Below are 19257 nucleotides of genomic sequence, written 5' to 3' on the forward strand. Positions count from 1 at the left end.
ATGGTGACTTACACATTGGTCTGGGGCAGTTTGACATCCTTAAATACTTTCACAGACACAAACTGCACTGACATTGCTCTCATGTTTTTGCAGCATTTAATAAAAAACAGAAAAGACATAAAAATTACAACTTGGCTTAGCTCTCTTTTTCTTTCTTGTTTTGGCATCTGAATTGCCCAGGAATAGTGCATTGAGTGGAGCTATTCTTTTTCTGACTATGCATTGATGATTCTAATCATGCCTATTTTCCTACTAGCAATGATTTTTTCAACTTTGTTTCCAAAAAAGATCATTTTCTATTTTCAAAAAATATGGCAAAGTCATTCTGTGGTTCATTAGTAGTCTTTTCAATGTCTTTTTTTATGACTGTATTTATTCTTGCATTGATTGTCTTTCAAGTATACAGCTGTTGGCTTTGAGTAAGAGTAATTTTAGCACTATAACTTTGTTATTTTCAGATCAGTTTTCTTCTCCATGGTTTTGTTAGCAAGCGTTCTTTTGATTACATTAACTCCACACAGTGTGCTAAATGGGAATGATAAATGTCTATGGTACCAGCCGAATGTACCATAGAGTTGAATCTCATGGAAGGAATTTGTTAAATTAAAAAGCTATCCATGAAAGATGGAAGTAAATAACCAATTCACCACTAAATCTCAACAAGCATATCCGTTATCTGTTTGTGCAAGTTGTCCAATATGAACTACTCCTCCAAAGAAAATATCATGGTGTCCATTCCTCACAGGCCTGCTGCAAATACCTACAAGTGTTTGTTTGTGTGTGTGTGTGTGTGTGTGTGTGTGTGTGTGTGTGTGTGTGTGCAGGTTTATTCCAGGTCCGTGGTCGGAATGCAGTGTCTCTTGTGGTCTGGGCCTTCAGAGGAGATGGGTGAAGTGCAGAGTGCTGCTGTCCTTTACACAAACAGAGGTGGACTTGCCCAGTGAGGAGTGTGGAGAAGAGAAGCCTCCCCTCCAAAGAGCCTGTGACCTGGGCCCCTGCCCCAGCCCCAGCTCTCCAGCTTCTCCGCAGAGGCCCCCGGGACCCACTGATGCCTCTAACCTTCAGAGCTACTCATGGGAGTACAGAGGCTTCACTACGTGCTCTGCATCCTGTGCTTCAGGTTAGCCAATGTAAACCATGGTGCACATGCCAAATCACTGCTATCTACATACAGTAGTCTTGAGGGCTGGTTTGGCTTTAGTTGAAAGCTCTTCAAGGCTGAGGTAAATTCAATAAAGGGTAAGATTGTAATATTTTTGTGGGATGAATATTGATTTTTGACATCCATCTGGGTTTGTTCTGCAGGAAAGCAGATGGCCATTGTGCGGTGTGTGAGTGCAGGCAGACGGGAACTGGTGGATGAAGCTCTCTGTGACCACTCCAGCCGACCACCTGCTATGATTCGCATTTGCAGCCCCGAGCCATGTCCTGTCAGGTAAGACCTAAGCCCACGGCCGCAGACAATCAAGAATTCACATAATAACGTAAGTGTTCATCAGCTGCAGGTGAACCTTTGCCATATCATCAAATTAATTGCACTTGGAGCCAGTGGAAAATGACGAATTTTACCAGTGAATAATCAAAGTAACATCCAAGGCAGGATGTATGCTTTTCACCCTGAGTTACCACAGCTGGAAGGACCAAACCATCTCAAAAGCTGTAGAGATAACTGTATGGTGTAGTCTGCCATGTCCGAGAAGGTCAATTAGAGGACAGACATGTGTGCGTAAATATGGAGAGCAGTGGTGTGCATCGGAATTGTGTGTCCAAACCCAAAGTCAAGGGCAAAAGAGAGACACTCATTTCCATTTTTAAGTCAAAATCCAGGCAAGGGGGAGTGGTGCAGGTTGGCAAGAACTCCTAACGACTGATCCAGTGGTCATGTAGCAACAAGAGAAGTATACATACTCTTAAGTTGTTTTACAGTGTAGTCATCACCCGTATTAGCCAGGTAGAAATGCTTTTCTGGCCAAAATGCTTAATGAGACCTTGCCGAAATGAGGTTGCTGTAAAAATATCCTGTTTTACGGTCATTAATGCCAATGTAAACCATGTGTGACCACAGCATAAGCACAAGCAAATGCACCTTCCTGCCTAAGCACATTATACATACGTCCCCATAACTGAAACCTTCCTTTTGCTGCATCATTTAGAGTCTGTTTATTTATATCCTGTTTGACATGGGCTACAGAGTGTTAGAGTCACTTGGACTGCAATCTAGGAAGTGAGGTCTTGGTTGCTTGAAAATGATTTGATGTCATTTGAAAAGAGAGGAGAGGGCAAATCCGGGACATCAAACAAACACATCAGTTTTAAGCCAGTACTTTTGATAAGATCAGCCAAACCTGCTCCTAATTGCCATCACAATATATGTAATTAGGGAACACAACTTGTGGCATACTCAAGAAGACGCAGTTTCGATGCTGGCCAAAAAAGTTATTTTTTCAGGACTCACAACACTTAATTACAACACTGGAGTTTAAGGAAATAGTACATACCACCTACTCCACAGATAAATGTTCCATATGGTTGATTTGCTTTTAGTTATTTCAATGTGACTGAGAGACTCAGGGGTCAACTGTTATTCAAATGATCATTTTACCCTAAAAACATAACAGGAGAAGCAGATCTGGTTTCTATACTGGGCCCACATTCAGACTGAATGGAAAAGCTTGTCAGGGTGCATTTAGATGAAGGTCATTAGATGATAGTGGGTTGCTGTCCAGTAATGTTCACATTGCCAATGTCAGCATGACTGCTGGCTTCTAAGCACCACGCATCACAAATTCAGATTGATGCTGATTTAATGAAACAACCATTTCATCCACATTTCATATGGAGAGTTTATTTGATGTGGCTCAGAGTATTTTGGTTACTTCATTTTGACAACGCCATATTCTGATATGCTTTATTTTTAGTCACAAACATGATTATCATGATGTGAATTATAAATTGGTCATCAAAGCACAGCCAAGGCAGACAGCAATTCATTACAATTTTCCACATGAGAGAGTGATAGGTAACACATACGAGAGGGAGAGACAGATAGATAAATAGATGGAAAGATAGAGAGAGAGAGAGAGAGAGAGAGCTGGGGTGACACGCAGAGGACATGATAGCGCCCTTGTCTCATTTTTCTGTCTCACTGTGTGTGTTTGTGTGTGTGTGCGTGCGCACACCTCTCTGTTTCAGGTGGGAGGTAACCCCATGGACGCGTTGCTCGACATCATGTGGTGTTGGACTGCAGACACGCAGTGTGTGGTGTATGCGGATGCTGGCAGGGGAGCGTACAGAGCGGATGAACAGTAGACAGTGTCAGGAGCCCAGGCCCCCAGAGGTACAGGCCTGTAACCAGGTCGAGTGTCCCCCTTCTTGGGAAGTGGAGGAATGGCAACCGGTGAGTATGTACCTGGACCAGTGACCAGCTCAACATAACTGCGTACCACCCTGCATCCATTAGTCTTTACATAAGCGCTACATTAATGCTTCTAACAGTAACATTCGGGCATTTGTCCATTAAGCGAAACTTTAAGCCATTTGACATTATCTCCATTCATGAGACAAGCAAACTACTTATGAAGAACATGGGCACTGCAATCAATTGGAGCAAAACTAAGATTTTTAAGGTTTTTAACTTTTGTTGAGCATCACTTTATTACTCAGTGCCCCTTAACGGTACATGTTATGGCCGTAGCTGTATAAGTGTGTTTTATACAGCAGTGCTCTTATGGCAGTGAATATGTACAGGTGAGTTTGGACACATACCACAGATCCATTCACTTATGTTTTCACAAATCTCAGACAATGGAGGGAAATGATTACCGCACTCTATTACGGGAGTCCCTATTCTATTCTATTTCAACATATTTAATAATTGTCATGAATGCATTTGAGCGTGTTCTAATTTGTATTGTGTTTTTCTGTCAGTGTTCTCACACATGTGGCAGGGGAACGCAGTCGCGTAAAGTCTACTGTAAACAGCGGCTGGCCAGCGGCAGCTTCCGCAGGCTGAAAGACGAGTCCTGCGGTGGAGCCAAACCTGCGACCCACCGACCGTGTGCCAGCACCAAATGTCTGCTGCCTCGCCTGGAAGGAGGAGAGTGGTCCAAGGTACCACAACGCATTGCTTTGTTTATTGTTTATGCTCTGTTTAAACTGATGAGCTCTCTGCTGACTCTGCGTGTGTGTGTGTGTGTGTGTGTGTGTGTGTGTGCGCGTTTGCAGTGCTCGGTAACATGCGGTAAAGGGGTCCAGCGGCGGGAGCCAGTGTGTCGGAGACTGACTGCCTCAGGTCAGTTAGTCACACTGGACAGATCAGCGTGTAGTGGACTTCCCCCTCCTCCTCTCATCAGGAGCTGCCGCATGAGTCCCTGCATCAGTAAGAGATTGGCTTCTCTCTTCCTGTCTCTTTCTTTCGAACCAGTATGACTGCTGTGTAACTTTTCGGTATTCCACAGTGACCACAGTATTAGTCCAGAGTGATCCGTTTTAACCTGGCATGATACCTGTCTTACCACAGAGCTGATTCAGTGAATAGACAGACAGCCAGACAGATAGATAGATAGATAGATAGATAGATAGATAGATAGATAGATAGATAGATAGATAGATAGATAGATAGATAGATAGATAGATAGATAGATAGATAGATAATGTGGGAAGGCTTTATGTGAACTGTTACGTTGTGGGTGGAGTCTGAGCTTATTTGTGACAAATGTTGACTAGCGAGTATATCTTTGACTTTTGAGATAACCTTCATGTAGCAGAAAAGGTGATGATATTTTTTTTCTTCTATAATAGGGTGCCATCCCTGGTGTAACATTAAAGAGCATTTTTCATGCACATTTGTGAATGACATGGACACCTCCGTAATTGCATTATTTGACTATACTAGTTACCTGGCTAACTTTAGCTTCATCTCTCATCAAATCTGCTCCTCTCATGGATCTCATGGATCTCAGAGCATAGCTAGCTATAGGCTTTACATGTTGTTGTCAGTTGGAAATTGGAAGAAAGGCAATGTGATGCACCATGATAGAGAACAAGGCAGAGCTTGGACAACTCAGTGAATTTTTGCTCCAGTAGTTCCATCATGACAACTGTTCATATGTTTAATAAAAAATTAATGTTGCTCATAAATATGAACTAATCTGTTTGATCTATGAAAATCTTTCGGTATGAAAATTACTTATGTTTTCATTTAAGTTTTTAAAAATGTGTATGCGTGTAGTTGTCAGATGGTTCATTTAGCTAATATGGGTAATGTGCACGAGGATAGTTCTTGACACACCAAAATTGTGTAGAAGTATTTTTACCCCACTCTGTTGATTTCTATAAAAAGTGGGTCTGGGCGGAATGAAGTGGAGCTTGAAGAAGGTTTTCTCCCTTGTTGTTGTCTATGATGAAATGAGCCCTTGAACAAGCTGTGAACTCACTGTGCCCTCATGCTTGGCTGCTCTGTACTTCTTTTGTGAAAATGAGATTTGTCAGCGGCTTTGTACTATGGTTCAGTCATATGTGTACACTGTAATGGGCTTGATAATGTCTGCTTGATAATGTTGCTTTGGCTACTTCTGGTGTTGGGAATCAAAGTGAAAGCGGATTCTATATTTGACAATGTAAATATCTTGATAAGACATTGCCGTATTTAATGGGAAGTCTGATGTTATGTTTACGCATTCCCACAGGCAAGATTTTTGTCAGACTGTTTTTTCCCTCTATATTTCTAAAGATTTCATGCCTGGATGATTTAGCTTCACTGTTTTAGGGTTCAGCCTACACATGTCAAGACAGAGTAAACTGTAGAGTGGGTCTAAAAAGAGATCATTTTGGAGACTGTCCTTTGCTCTCTGTGAAGCACATTCTCGCATATTAAAAACTCACCTGATAATTAAGGCTGGACTGTTATCGTCAATTTTTAGTGGTGGTTATGGTGGTGCTATGCATTCTGACACACTGCTCCTCTCTCTGTCTGCAGGGCACAAATATTCCAAAAAGCGCTGTCCTAAAGTGCTTGGTCTCCACCGTATTTACATCCAGACTCGTCAGGAGAAAAGACTTAGCTTCACCATTGGGGGACGTGCTTACCTGCTGCCCAAAACCTCTGTCACTATCAAGTGTCCCGTGCGCCACTTCCACAAGTCACAAATCCGTTGGGAGAAAGATGGTCATGAGTTGCACAACTCTGATCGGCTAAGCATCACTAAATCTGGAGCTCTGCGTATCTACAGTTTGGAGACTGGAGACATTGGCCAGTATCGCTGCTGGGCTCAACAAGACTCAGACACCTTCACTCTGAAACTGATAGGCCAAAATAACAGGCTGTTGGAACATCCAGAGGGGAAAAGTTTAGTAGGGGAGAAAATCACCAGTGCTCTCAGGACACAGTTGAATAAGGAGAGGAGCAGTATGGACCTTGGGTGTCAGGAGCAGGATGCATCTACTTTTGCGAAAGGGCTGGATAAACCTGGGCCAAGTTGGACACAGAAGAATGAGTTTTATCTGGGCGAAGGCCAGGTTAGAAAAAGTGATGATCCTCTGGCTCTTAATAATCACCTTATGGACTCCAGCACCCCAAGCTATTCCTCACTGCTGCCTGACAGGTCACCAGGGCCATCAGGGGTCACCATCCACCCAGGGGCCTATAGCCTGGAACCAGTGCAGTTTGAGGAGTTAGTGAGGAATATCAGTCAGTTGACAGAGAATGGGGAAGTGGCAGATGACTTAGCCTCACATCTCATTTCCAAAATAATGGAGGAGATGTCAACTGCACAGGTACAGAAAGAGACCGTTCAAACAGGCAAACACCTGAACAAAGCACCCAACTCCTCAGAGCGTGGAGATGAGGGCCCAAAGAGTCATAGGAGAGCAATTATCACCCGCCATAGACAGCATGACACGTCCATGACCTTCCAGAGAGACATCAACATTAGCATTGGAAGGACAGTGTATCTAACCAACGCCACTCGCAGCCTGACCCTGATGTGTCCAGCCCAGGGCTTGCCAAAGCCCACCATAACATGGACCAAAGATGGAGTGCCTGTTAAGCACACTGACAGGTATGGCTCTCTACATGGGCACATATTGTGAATGAGATTTAGCAGTTCTTGGGTTTTATATTATGCAGACATGCTAACAAAATCAATACATAAAGGACCTGGGTTGTTCAAATGCTTATTGTTACAACAGCTAACTAGCAACCTACATTCATGGGTTAACTTTGTGTAGGGAGCTATGCTGAATCTAGTTGGTTGGCTTGCAGGACCTAGTCTATGTAAGAACAATTTGACTTGAGAAATGTGAAATGCTTGAAGCTGTTGGTAGTTTGAGCAGAACTAAGGGGCACCTAATTACCTCCAGTATTCAACAAACAGGCAGCGCTGGCAGTGGCAAACCGTTGTCATGGAGCCTATGCATCTGTGAGTGACATTAAGGTTTTATTTGGAGGTTTTAATGGATGGTAGCTGCATAAAAAAAATTATTCAAAGGCTAAAATAAGACTTAAGGGCAACAAGTCTAAAAAGAGGACTTGCAGGTATGTTTCACATCTCCAGGTATGCCATCATATAATGCTTAAAATGAAACCTCCACTGACTTCACACAATGAGCCCTTTAACATCCATTGCAAAAAATTTGAAAGAAAGTAGTCCTTCAGTGGATACACTGCTTGTAAGACCAAGCTGAATTTTTCCTTAAGTCTTGTATCAGTAGAGTCCATGGATGCATGGACTTTTCGATGCATATTTTTTAAAACTTGTCATTCAGTTGCAGTACAAAAGCTTTTTTGTTCAAAACAACTGATTTGAATTTAAGAGGTCTCATTTTGCAAAGTTTTAACGTCAAACATACTGAAGTAGGCTATTCACCACAAAATGTCATCTGTTCAGGTCAAGATAACTAGTTCTTCTCCCCTGACTCTTACATTTTGAGGTCACATTTTGGTCTTGTGTGCTGTGATATACTGTTGACTGTTAAATACAGTCATTGAAAACATTGACTTTGTAATTCAACTTTTGTAAGTTCAGGCTTTAATATAGCCTCCACCCAGACAGTCGCCAAACATTGTCTTCCCCCCCTTCCTGGAGCACTGCAGGACTGAAGGCAGATGTGGCTGGGGCGCTGTAGGACTTAAGGCAGACGTGGCTGAGCAAACACATCTTAGACCTCTCCTCTGCTCTCGTCATGAAAACTAAGCACTCTTGGCCTGCTTCACAGACACTCTGCATACGGTGCCTCAAAGCCTGCAAGTGGACAAGCTTCTGTAGGACTCAGTATCCAGGGTCAGAAAAAGATTTTCATTTCGCATAGCCTGTCACAGGTCAGGTTAACACTTTCAAGTCAGTTCAACAAATTTTGGAAAAAGATTGAGAGTATGCAGTTTGGAAGTTTTCCATTTTTTTTTTAAGTCCCCAAATTTTTCCTCTTTCATTTCTTCCTCTAACATCATCTTGTCCAGCAGGAACAGAATTCACCTCAGATGAACAGGGCAAGGTTCAGACATATAGATAACTGATTGTTATTTGACAGTGTTGTTGCTTTACTGTGGGCGTCCTGTCAATGACAGGGTTGTGTTTTTAGAGTCCTGCTGGTTATTTTGACCTCAGTAAAGCCATAGGCAGCCAGAACCACAATCTCTCTTGTTGACAACTCTGTTTTTACTTTGTCTTTATTGGCTCACCCGGTGGCTGACTGCACTGTTTGATAGATAACAGCTTCACAGTGTAACTTTTCACTGAAGTTTTAGGGTTTGGTTTTGTTGCATAGCCAAACATAACATTACTCCTCAAGATATCCAGTTTATTGAAGAGGCCAAAAATACCCCTTTTACTGTCTTAAGATATTTTCAAGGATCTTTTCAATGATAACTTTCTGGGAAAATTGTCTTTCTTCATAAAACCCTGTGTAACACTAACTGTATCGACAACAATTAAAAGTCATAATATATTAATCAAGATTTAAATGAAAGTCGAGATAGATTTTATGTTGACTCTGTGTAGATGTTGTGTATTTTGTTGATAGTGTGTTAATGGGTGTGTCTTGCCTAATCTGACACTTACAGAAAGTTTTCACCGACTGTCAGTCTTTGCAGAGTACGTCAGGTCTCACCTTCTCGCTTTTCCTTAGTGCTAACTCCTGCAGAGCTTATGGCCTGATGGTTGTCTCAGATACTAAGTCTGCAATTGCAGCTCTTATTTTTGGCCTGATATGAAATAAAGGAGTGTTCAGATGACTGACGGTGACAGACCCTCCAGCTGTGTGAGGCTAAGCTCTTGTCCTGGCTTTTCCAATTTTTTCCAAATTTGTCTTCCTGCCTCAGTAGGGTACTGAAACAGACTTGCAGAAAGGCTTGATAATGCTGTTTCCTCATTTTAAGGTATGTGTGAGTGCATGTAGTAGTCAAAGGTTTTGTTTATAGATTGTGATATCCACAGGTACACTTTGCCTTTTATACAAAACCATGCTGTGTCTTTTCAAAGAACTCAAGCCTATATTTTACATCTCACATCTGTGCTCAGAGGTGGATCAAATGCAGATACGTCTGCTAGTAAAAAGTGTGTGATATTCCTATATCAAATGATTACATTTCACAAAACGATGGTTTGACCATTTTTAGTTGTTGAGATGCAACAGACTTGGTAGCTGTGTTATGTATCGTTGTTTTTATGTGCTGGTCTTAATGCGCAAGGTTAGATGAGGTTAGTTGAGGATGAGGTTAGTTGAGGATTGTGCTTGGTCTGAGTCAGTGAGAAGAATAGTAAGCAGCAGTCCAATTTCTCTGTATCTCCATCCTCATTTATTCTCTTTCAGTCCAGCTGCCCCTTTGTTTCTATTAAACATACATGACTGGACAGTGTTTTATTTAGAATTCAATGTGTGTAATTAGTGTCCTTCCATTCCATTGCAATGCAAGCCACTGCAACATAACACTTGTAACACTGTAACACTACTTTGACAGTTAATCGATTCATCAGGCTGATTTCCTCATCCTTTGGCTTACAACATTTTAATAAAATGTCTATTTTTATAAAATACATTTAAGTATCAACATCCAGGATATGCCTGACCTGCCTGAGAAATCCACATCCCAGTTTTAGACCTGAATGGAATGTTGATACGACTCAAAGTGAATTGCTTTCCATTTTAATTCAGGTTCAACTTATTGTTGCTTCTTAAGTAACAAAACATGGTGTGCATGTATCTATTACGCATTGTACGTTAATTACCATTATGAATAATATTTAATGGAATCATATTTTATGAGATTTCACATACATATTTCAGATGATTAATCATTAATCACAGAAAATAAACAAATAATTTTTGTATACAGAATTCATTATTACGAAATACCATCCCCCCTCCCCCCACATCTCTCTGTCTCTCTCTCTCTGTCTCTCTCTGAAGTAATTGAGATTTGGAAACATTTGAAAATTCAGCTCACGATCTTGCTATGTCTCGGGGGGCCATTCTACAGTGACTGAAATAGAAATATTTTGGGATCTCATGTGTCACGGGTGAGTACTCTATATTCCTGAGCCGAGGCAGGATGTTCAGACACGCACAGAGGACTGCTGGAATAGGATAGCCGACAACAGGGACAGACAAACGCTCAGAACATCTAAAGACGGCTCGAACACAGACAGACTGACGGCTGCAGCGGGGTTTTAAAGGAGCGTCTCTTTGTCCAGTGGGCCCCGCGGAGCTGCGAGGAGTCTGTCGGCTGTATTAGAGCCTCTCCCGTTTTCATGGTTCAGGTTAGCTCCCGGGGGAGAGCGCCAGGCACGCACAATGGCTCAAGCATAATAAACCCACTCTAATCACGTACGTAAACAGCTCTCTCTGAGGCTGCCTCACCACCACTGAGTCACCACACCAAGGCCTGATTGCTGTCTGGAATCAGGTCAAAGGAACCAAAAATAAAAGTGTGCTGCGGTTCAGGAAACACTTTTGATTGATGTTCAGGAAATTAGAGATTTTAACAGCTCATTCCTCACCCTGATCCAGAGGTGCTACATTTGATTAGGAAATATGATGACCTCTATTTTTATTGAAGGAGAAGAGGCTTGTGCTTTGTACGCTTTGAAATTCTTTGCTGTAATTCACAGCTTATTCGCTTGTTGACTTAACCCTGACTTGACCCCGGCGTAAGTGAATTTGTCTTTAATTGGTTAATATGCTGTGCGTGCATATGAAAAAAAAAAAAAGAAAAAAAAAACCACACAATCTTTTCTGAGCCCTGAGGCAGATGAGACGAATCTCTTCTTTCCCTCAGGGTATGGTGGGATAGCTCTGGTGGACTGCACATATCTGGCCCTGGTGCAAAAGATGTTGGGCTGTACAGGTGTATAGCCACAAACAGTCTTGGGACCGACAGTGAAACGTCACAGCTGCTATTGACAGGTGAGGTTCTCCAGTATCTACTTGCAAAAGCACACAGACACATCTGATGTTTATTTGTGTATGTAATGTTTTATACATTACGTTGGAATATATCTGTTAATACATTAGAAGAGAAACTGTGCAGTACAGTAGCAAAACATGTAAGAAAATTTTCATCTGGAGCCAATGCATTTTTAAAGAGGTTGTAACATATCAGAGAAAACTGTACAACACTGGGACTCTTAAAAATCCATTATGATCATGATTAATTATGTTTTGATTTTTTTTTCTCCTTTAGGTCATGCATTTTTTGTTATTTCTTTTCCGTAGCTCCATTTGCATACCTTTAGGGACTCCATAGTTTTCTTTAAAGCTCTTAGCGACTGCTATTCTGCTTTAGGCTTTTATACGAAGAAATTCATGGCTCTTAATTTGTACACTGTGTTGACACTTCCCATTTTCTGTCAGTGTGAGTCTTCAGAGTTTCCCATTCACAGCTGTGTAGCTTTGCTATTCTTGTTTCAGTGGGTGACTTTTCTTCTGCTCACAGAGCCTCCAACCATTGCTGTATCATGGAAGAACACATCTGACCTTCACAGCTGGACCCTAAAGGTTGTGATCGGAGGCAAGGTCACCGCTCGTGTCGGTGCCAACCTCACCCTGCAATGTCCCGTGACAGGTCAGTGACTGAATGGTATGAACTCTCTATAGAAGTCTATGCAGGATACTCACTGGCTATGTAGATGAGTGGAGACCCATTACAGATAGTGTTATTTGGCACAAAGTTGAGCCCATCGTTTTGAAAGCTATGTAGAGCAAAACACTACCACGGTCGATTCTCTCACTCCCTCCAGGACTTTTACTGCTCTGCTAGTAAAATATTCACGGTAAATGTCTCTACAGATTCTACAGATGAATGAAATTCCTGCTCTGAGAAAGACCCGGAGTAACACGTGTTTAATGTTTGCATATCCCACGCTTAATGGCTCTTTGCAGCACTGTTTAATGGTGCAATGGTGAAAGCTATAGCTAATTGGGAAGAAAATGTCTGTAAAGTCAACAGTCGTTGTGGGATGCTTTTCTTCTAATGAAGGGTTTATGCGGTTCTGCGTCATTTACAAACAGAGTCCACTGGAGGAAAAGCGGCAAACAATTTGTTTGATCGAACAATAATATTTTGTGACAATGCTTTGGGGGCGGTTGGACTGGCTCCACCTTGTTGTTATTGCATAGTGCTTTGTACTGGAAAACTTGTCGTGACTCTGCAGCGGTGAGTCTCAGGCACTGGGCTGAGATCCCAGTCTCTCCCGTCAGAGTGATTGTATTCGTTCAGCAGCCTCATCACCTTCCAGTGAGGGGCACCTGCAGTCTGTGCCAACAATGCCCTCAGTACTGGAGACTTGGCCTGAAGCACAAAGCACCGCCTTTCACAGCGCACTGCCGCTGCCTTTCATCACCTGCTGATTCACTGAGATGAGTGAGGGTGTGAGAGAGAGAGAGAGAGAAATATGAGATATAAATAAGGTGTGCACTTTGCTTTGAGAAGTAGCTTAGCTCTGGGAACCGTGGTATGGGCAACAGTGAAAGCAAATGCTGGATACCATTCATTAAGCTACATGTGTGGACAGACATTGTGTTGGACCACAGCTGGATAACTTCAGGTCTTATTACGCAGGTGACGGTGAAATACAACAAGGTATACAAGCATAATCTCTCTCTCTTTCTCTCTCTCTCTCTCTCTTTCTCTCTCTCTCTCTCTCTTTCTCTCTCTCTCTCTCTCTTCTCTCTCTCTCGTTCTCTCTCAAGCACACACATCCACCTAACAACACACACACACACACACACACACACACACACACATATATATATTTTAAGACCGTCTATCTGAGCTGAAAGATCTTTAGCTCCTGATTGCAGAGAGTAATTCCATCTGTATGAAAGGGTCAGAGAGACTGTGAGGAGGTGGATCACATTCACACAGCCACACACAGCCATAGCGTATGTGTCTGTACGCAATAAGGCCCTCATCATTTTTCAAACCTTGTCCTTACGCTATGGGTGACAGTGATCTCTCTGTTCAGGACAAATCAACACATCGCTTCTTCTCATTAGTTACAGAGTTCAATAGCACCTCCCAGCGGCTCATACAGTAACCCACAATTTCACAGTATCTGCAGACTATTGCAGACTATAATCCAACCATACTACCGACCTCTACCGCAGTGTGTAGTCATTCAGTGTCATGAATGTACTTTTTACTTTAATACGTGTTGCCAAATACTTATTGTTGGACAGAGATTATTCATTTTCTTGGTGCCATAGTAAATTTGTTACATTTAAGCTAAGAATATTTTTATATACATCTGATATATACTTTATTGATTTATATCTCAATGAACATAGAAATGTTGCAAAAAAGGGTCAGTTGTATGTCATTGTCAAAGTGTTGTGGAAAGATTTAATAACCAGTTCCAAATGTAAGTTTGAAGCCTAGCCTACACTGTGTGTGTGTGTGTGTGTGTGTGTGTGTGTGTGTGTGTGTGTGTGTGTGTGTGTGTGTTTGTGAAACCATCTCTGAAACTTTCCCCAATTATTTTCCACTCTTCAGGGCTGCTTTATTCATTGCTACTCAGGTTAGGGGCAATATGTCAGAACAAATGCCGTCTTCTGCAGAACGAGAGACTATAAAACGCTAACTCCAAAACATATGCTTCTTATTAACACAAGATACAGCCAGCCCAGGGGAATTGCTGGACCTGTGCAATTTGCATTCATTATGCAGATTGGTGCAACGTAAACTGTGACAGTATGCGGTCCCACTCTACAGTTTGCACGAGCGTCGTCTGTGGATCTCTGTATAATTTTGTTTGAATCTTTTGAAGTGGATTTTTGAGTGCTTGGATGGTTTTGAAAAGTAAATTGGCTACTTTCTCATTTTCCAACAGGTGTCCCACAGCCAAGGGTGAGCTGGCATAAAAAGGAAGGCCCTCTGGGCAGTAATGCTCAGCCACTTCTGGATGGCTCCCTGCTGATCCACAACCTCTCTCTCCTCAACTATGGCACATATTCTTGCGTGGCTGCCAACCCCATTGGAAAATCTGTAGCTTCTAGCCTGCTTCGGGTTGTAGGTTAGTTCAAGAATATCTCGTGTTTACATATTTGCCTTATGTGTGTGTGTTTGTGTGTGTGTGTGTGTGTGTGTGTGTTCACTCCCTGATAGGTTCATCTAGCTGCTCTCACAAAACTCTACAGAACAGAGGAGGTATAATACAGCTGATGTGTTATGAACATGCTATGAGATGTTTCACATATTGGAGTGTCGTATGAGAGTAGTGTGTGAGGAGTACGGCACTGTGCTGAAATATTAGCATGATGTGGTGGTATCATCCATCTCCATAGGGAGAAAAAGAAGAAGAGAAAAAAAAAAGGAAAAAAAGATGTCATTGTGGAGTTGAACCTCTGTAATGAGTTTATAGCGATAAGTCAGAAGTGTGGGACCGAATGAATAGAGTCTTTTATCCAACTACACATTATCCTGGAGCAGCACTGAGAGTGTTTTCTGTGACGGGAGATTCAGGATAATTTTGTAATTCATTCCTTGTCAAGACCTGATGAATCCTCCAACATTTGTGTCGGCGCAAATCCTCTTAAGACAAACAATAAGCAGAATGTTACACGTCATTGTACCATTTGATCGAGCCAACATGGGTCTATTTGGCTTAACTAGTCTGATGCCAAAAGAGATGGTCCAGTGATTCTTTCGTTCTTTCTTTCTTTCTTTCTTTTCTTTGTCAGGGCCAACGCTTGTTGGGTCTGAGCGACAGTCCTCTTTTTCAAAGGACGTGAGCCGTAAACGAGTTGTAATGGCATCTCGGATTGGAACCAGTGTGACTGTCAGACCAGGAGACATCCTGCGAATAGGTACAGCTCATTCACTTTAATAATCAAGACACGATCCCCACCAGACAACAGCTGTTCAATTTAAGAGTGTCTTTGAAGGAGCAGGTGCAACCTGTTCAACCAGAACTTTTATAGGAAAACCACAGTCATAGTCAACATGGCACTATGTGGTTGCAGCAACAATTGTTGCAGGTTAAGTGGCACATATTTCTCTTATACAAGTTCCAGTAATGATATTTATGTAGCCTTTGTTATTCTGATTTGGGTATCGCTATATGCTGCGCAGATGTTAAGTTAATGAATGAATGTGACTGCAGACTGGGAGCAGTATGGAGAATTACTGCAGTGTTGGTTGATTGGGAGAGCATGTCTAATGGGCCTGGGCTGAGATGAAAGGGTGCTCCTGGCTGGGGGGTGGGAATGGAGCTGGTTCAGACTCCTCAGGAGTAATTAGGGATGAATGGTGGCCTCACTCTGCCACCCTCAATCCCCAAACTCTCATTTCTGCCTCTGTCTGTTGCCCCCTCAGGGTGTCCGGTGCTCTCCAACCACAGGAAGGGGATTAAGTGGTTCTACCAGAACCAGACACTGAGGCAGGCCCCTGGACTGCGCTACCGCATGCTTGTTGGTGGACGTGTCCTGGAGGTGAACACGTTGGGTGGGAAGTTTGAAGGACGCTATGGCTGCCACATGCACTCCGATGGCCAGCCCCTCGTCTCCTGGGTTCTTGTCCTCTCACAGGGTCAGTGTGAGTGTGTGTCCATGAAAGAATGAGAAACAACAGGAGGAAGAGGGAGAAAAAATACTGTACAATCAAATATTCATTGTGGAATTCTCTCTTTTCTGTGGGTTTTTTTTTTTTTTTTTTACTCCTGATGTGTGAGAGGAATGCTAGTGATGACATTAATGTTGTTACGTCACATTTAACTTTGTTCTGCGAGGTGGACACAGCTGGGAGCTATTATTAACCCCCAATTAACACACGCGGTAGTGGCATTTCAAATCATCAAAAAATTGTTGTCATCTGCAGTATTCTGTATTTCAGTTAAGGAGAAAAAAAAGAGAAAAGGACATTTTGAAACCAAGGGGGGAAAATAAACAGTGTTTTAAATTTGAAGGCTACATATTTTCTTCTCGTTTTAGTACGGTGAAGCAAATGAGGAGAAAAGAGGAGAGGCCGTCGGTGTTTAAGGCCTCGGAGTGAATTGATTCTCTGTTCTGTTTCATGGAATGCCAGCTCCTCCTGGACTCCATTTAAACACATATTAAAGTTCCATGCCCTCTTTCATTCCTCTACTTAGCCTGAGTGAAATTCTGACTGGCAAGAGGGGGCGCATGGATAGTGACTGGCAAAGCCCAGAGTACTCAAACTTTTAAAACCTTGTTATTATGCTTACTGCATTTTCTGACATTCAGACAATATGATGGTGTACAAATAAACGATGGAACAATAGCCAGTGACTAAATACACTTGTCCCTGATGGATTTGTTCTGTTAGTTTTAGTATTATAATATTAGTTGACGCATAATATTGAAAATTCTCAAAAGCATTTACGTTGTTGCACCGCATAGGAACAACACCTAGATGGTTATTTTACAACTTTGAACAGTCCACGGAGACAGTGTCTACTTACGGTCTGATATTTCCCAGGTTCTCTTTGTTCTTGTTATCAGATATAACAGCCGTTTGTCGCAGTCTCTTTTTGAGTGGTGTGACATGCTCACAGCATTAACATTGATGTGCACTCATTTTTATTATCCTTATGTTTGTGCCTAGAATATGAATGGCGTTTGGGGGAGTGGAGTGTGTGCAGTGCTTCATGTGGGAACAGAGGTACTCAGAGCAGGATCGTGCGCTGTCTCAGTCCAGAGGGTCAGGAGGCACCCCCGTCTTCCTGCCATCACCTCCCCAGACCAGTCAGCAGCTCGCAGGCCTGCAACATCCAGGACTGCCCTCCGAGGTAGCCACCTCACTCTTTCCCTGCCGATACAAGCGCACTGCCCAGTGCAGCAAAAAACCATTGTGAATTCTCATCTTTCCTGCGTGTCAGAACGCATGACCTTTTCAGTCAGAGAGAAGGGTTATTGCATTTAGCAAATGATAGCGATGCTCTTTGATTTGTGAATCAAGCTGTTGCAACTCAGTGAAATGCGTACTTGTTACCAAGCCTAAATGTGAATGGATTCGTGCCTGTGCGCGTTCCTCGATAAATATAGCAGTTTCTTATATAATGTTAAGTATTTGCAATAATTTTGTAATAGTTTTTGTGAGTAAAAGTGATGGCTCAGATATTTGACCATAGCTGTTTCAAATGTTACAAAACATCCAAACATAAATGTCAGTGTAAAAATGAAGTGGCTAAATTTTTTCTCTTCTTGAAATGATCATGAGATTTAAAAGATCATATAACTTTGGATGAATGGGAGAGGAAAATCCCACAAAACGCCATCACAGACCTTTATTTAAACATAGGCACTCCCCTGAGTGCTCTGACTGCCAGCCAAACTGCCTTTCCTTATAAAGAAGTCCATCAGTCTTTCTCCTCTGTCATCAGTCTGCCCCGGAGATGCTGAGTAAACGCTCAGCGAAACTCATGCATCATCCTGTATGATGCCATCTGTTCTGTTCTGCCTCTGTTTTCTGTCTCTATGATCCTGTGTGTATACTTCTGTCTGTATGGTAGTGTCTCTATGATCCTATGTGTATGGTTCTGTCTGTATAGTTCTCTCTGCATAGCTGTCTGTCGGTAGGGTTCTGTCTGCATAGCTTTCTCTGTGTGGGTCTGTCTGTATGGTTCTTTCTGTATAGCTTTCTCCGTGTGGGTCCGTCTGTATGGTTCTGTCTGTCTAGCTGTCTCTGTGTGGGTCTGTCTGTACGGTTCTTTCTGTATAGCTTTGTCTGTATGGTACTGTCTATATGGTCCTGTCTGTACAGGTTTGTTTCTATGGCACCGTCTGTATCTTCCTGTCTGTACGGTCTTGTCTGTATAACTCTGTGGTGTGTGGTATCTTTAAGGTAATCTCTATATGGTGCTCTCTGTCTAATACTGTTCGTCTGGCTGTGTATGTACGGTTGTGTCGGGGCACCGAGGGGAAGCAGTGCTCCCTACCACCTTCGTGTCTGCTGTTCTTATGCTGTGTAGGGAGAGACAGCGGCATGGAGAATGTCTACCTTTACAGGACTGTTCTCCATGACAGGGCACTGCAGTGAAATGCTCCCACCACCTATCGTGAAAATAGGACACAGACAGTGCTGTGGTGTCGGAATGTTTTTCGTGTGTGTGTGTGTGTGTGTGTGTGTGTGTGTGTGTGTGTGTGTGTGTGTGCGTGTGTGCGTGTGTGTGCCAATGCCAAAAACATCATCTGATTATTGCTGTGTGCAGCGGCTGAAGTATTAATCATGCGATCAGTTTGCTCTGTGAAAACGTTTAGCGCACTTTCAGAGCGATCGAAGGGGGATCCTCACACAAAGCATGTCTTTGTTACTGCTGCTCTTAGCCCCCTGAAACTCCAAACCTTCTCTCTTCCACAGGCTCCAACATATTTAATGAGTCAAGTACAAGCTGTGATTTACAAAGGTCCATCACACCAAGCTGTTGAAGTTGTCTTTGGAAAAGATAGTACTTTTAGATACACAGAAACTAGTTTTGTGTTTTACATGATATGAGTCACAGAGAGATTTTTCATCTGCTTCTCTCTATGCAGGAAATCTCACGAATCTAGTAAACTTGTCCCATTTACAACGACCTTGACAAACTTACCAGATTGGCAATGAATTATTTTAGGAGACAACCTAAAGCGGTAAAACAGTGATGATTTTATGTGGTTTGTAGTTTAAAGTTTTAAATCAGTGATGACAGTTGGTTATGATCTGAACTGATCGTGAAGATTGTAGAGGCCATCATATTTCATAACATTTCATCAAGCATCTTCCAGTGACTCACACATATATCCAGCAGTAACTGTGACAGACCAAAG

At 42.4% G+C, this 19257-nt stretch overlaps 1 protein-coding gene across 1 annotated transcript in view; it reads left to right on the forward strand.

Moving 5' to 3' along the window:
- adamtsl3 (ADAMTS-like 3) overlaps positions 1–19257 on the forward strand; it is an 82914-nt gene that overhangs the window by 61937 nt on the left and 1720 nt on the right. The window contains exons 15-26 of the mRNA XM_030794236.1: positions 825–1120; positions 1306–1435; positions 3193–3397; positions 3928–4110; positions 4225–4378; positions 5978–7058; positions 11273–11400; positions 11930–12058; positions 14325–14507; positions 15175–15300; positions 15809–16021; positions 17057–17240. Of these exons, the coding sequence (XP_030650096.1) occupies positions 825–1120; positions 1306–1435; positions 3193–3397; positions 3928–4110; positions 4225–4378; positions 5978–7058; positions 11273–11400; positions 11930–12058; positions 14325–14507; positions 15175–15300; positions 15809–16021; positions 17057–17240 (3012 nt within the window). The remainder of the gene's footprint in view (positions 1–824; positions 1121–1305; positions 1436–3192; positions 3398–3927; positions 4111–4224; positions 4379–5977; positions 7059–11272; positions 11401–11929; positions 12059–14324; positions 14508–15174; positions 15301–15808; positions 16022–17056; positions 17241–19257) is intronic.

The sequence above is a fragment of the Chanos chanos genome, chromosome 2 (assembly GCF_902362185.1).
Source record: "Chanos chanos chromosome 2, fChaCha1.1, whole genome shotgun sequence".
NCBI lineage: Eukaryota > Metazoa > Chordata > Actinopteri > Gonorynchiformes > Chanidae > Chanos > Chanos chanos.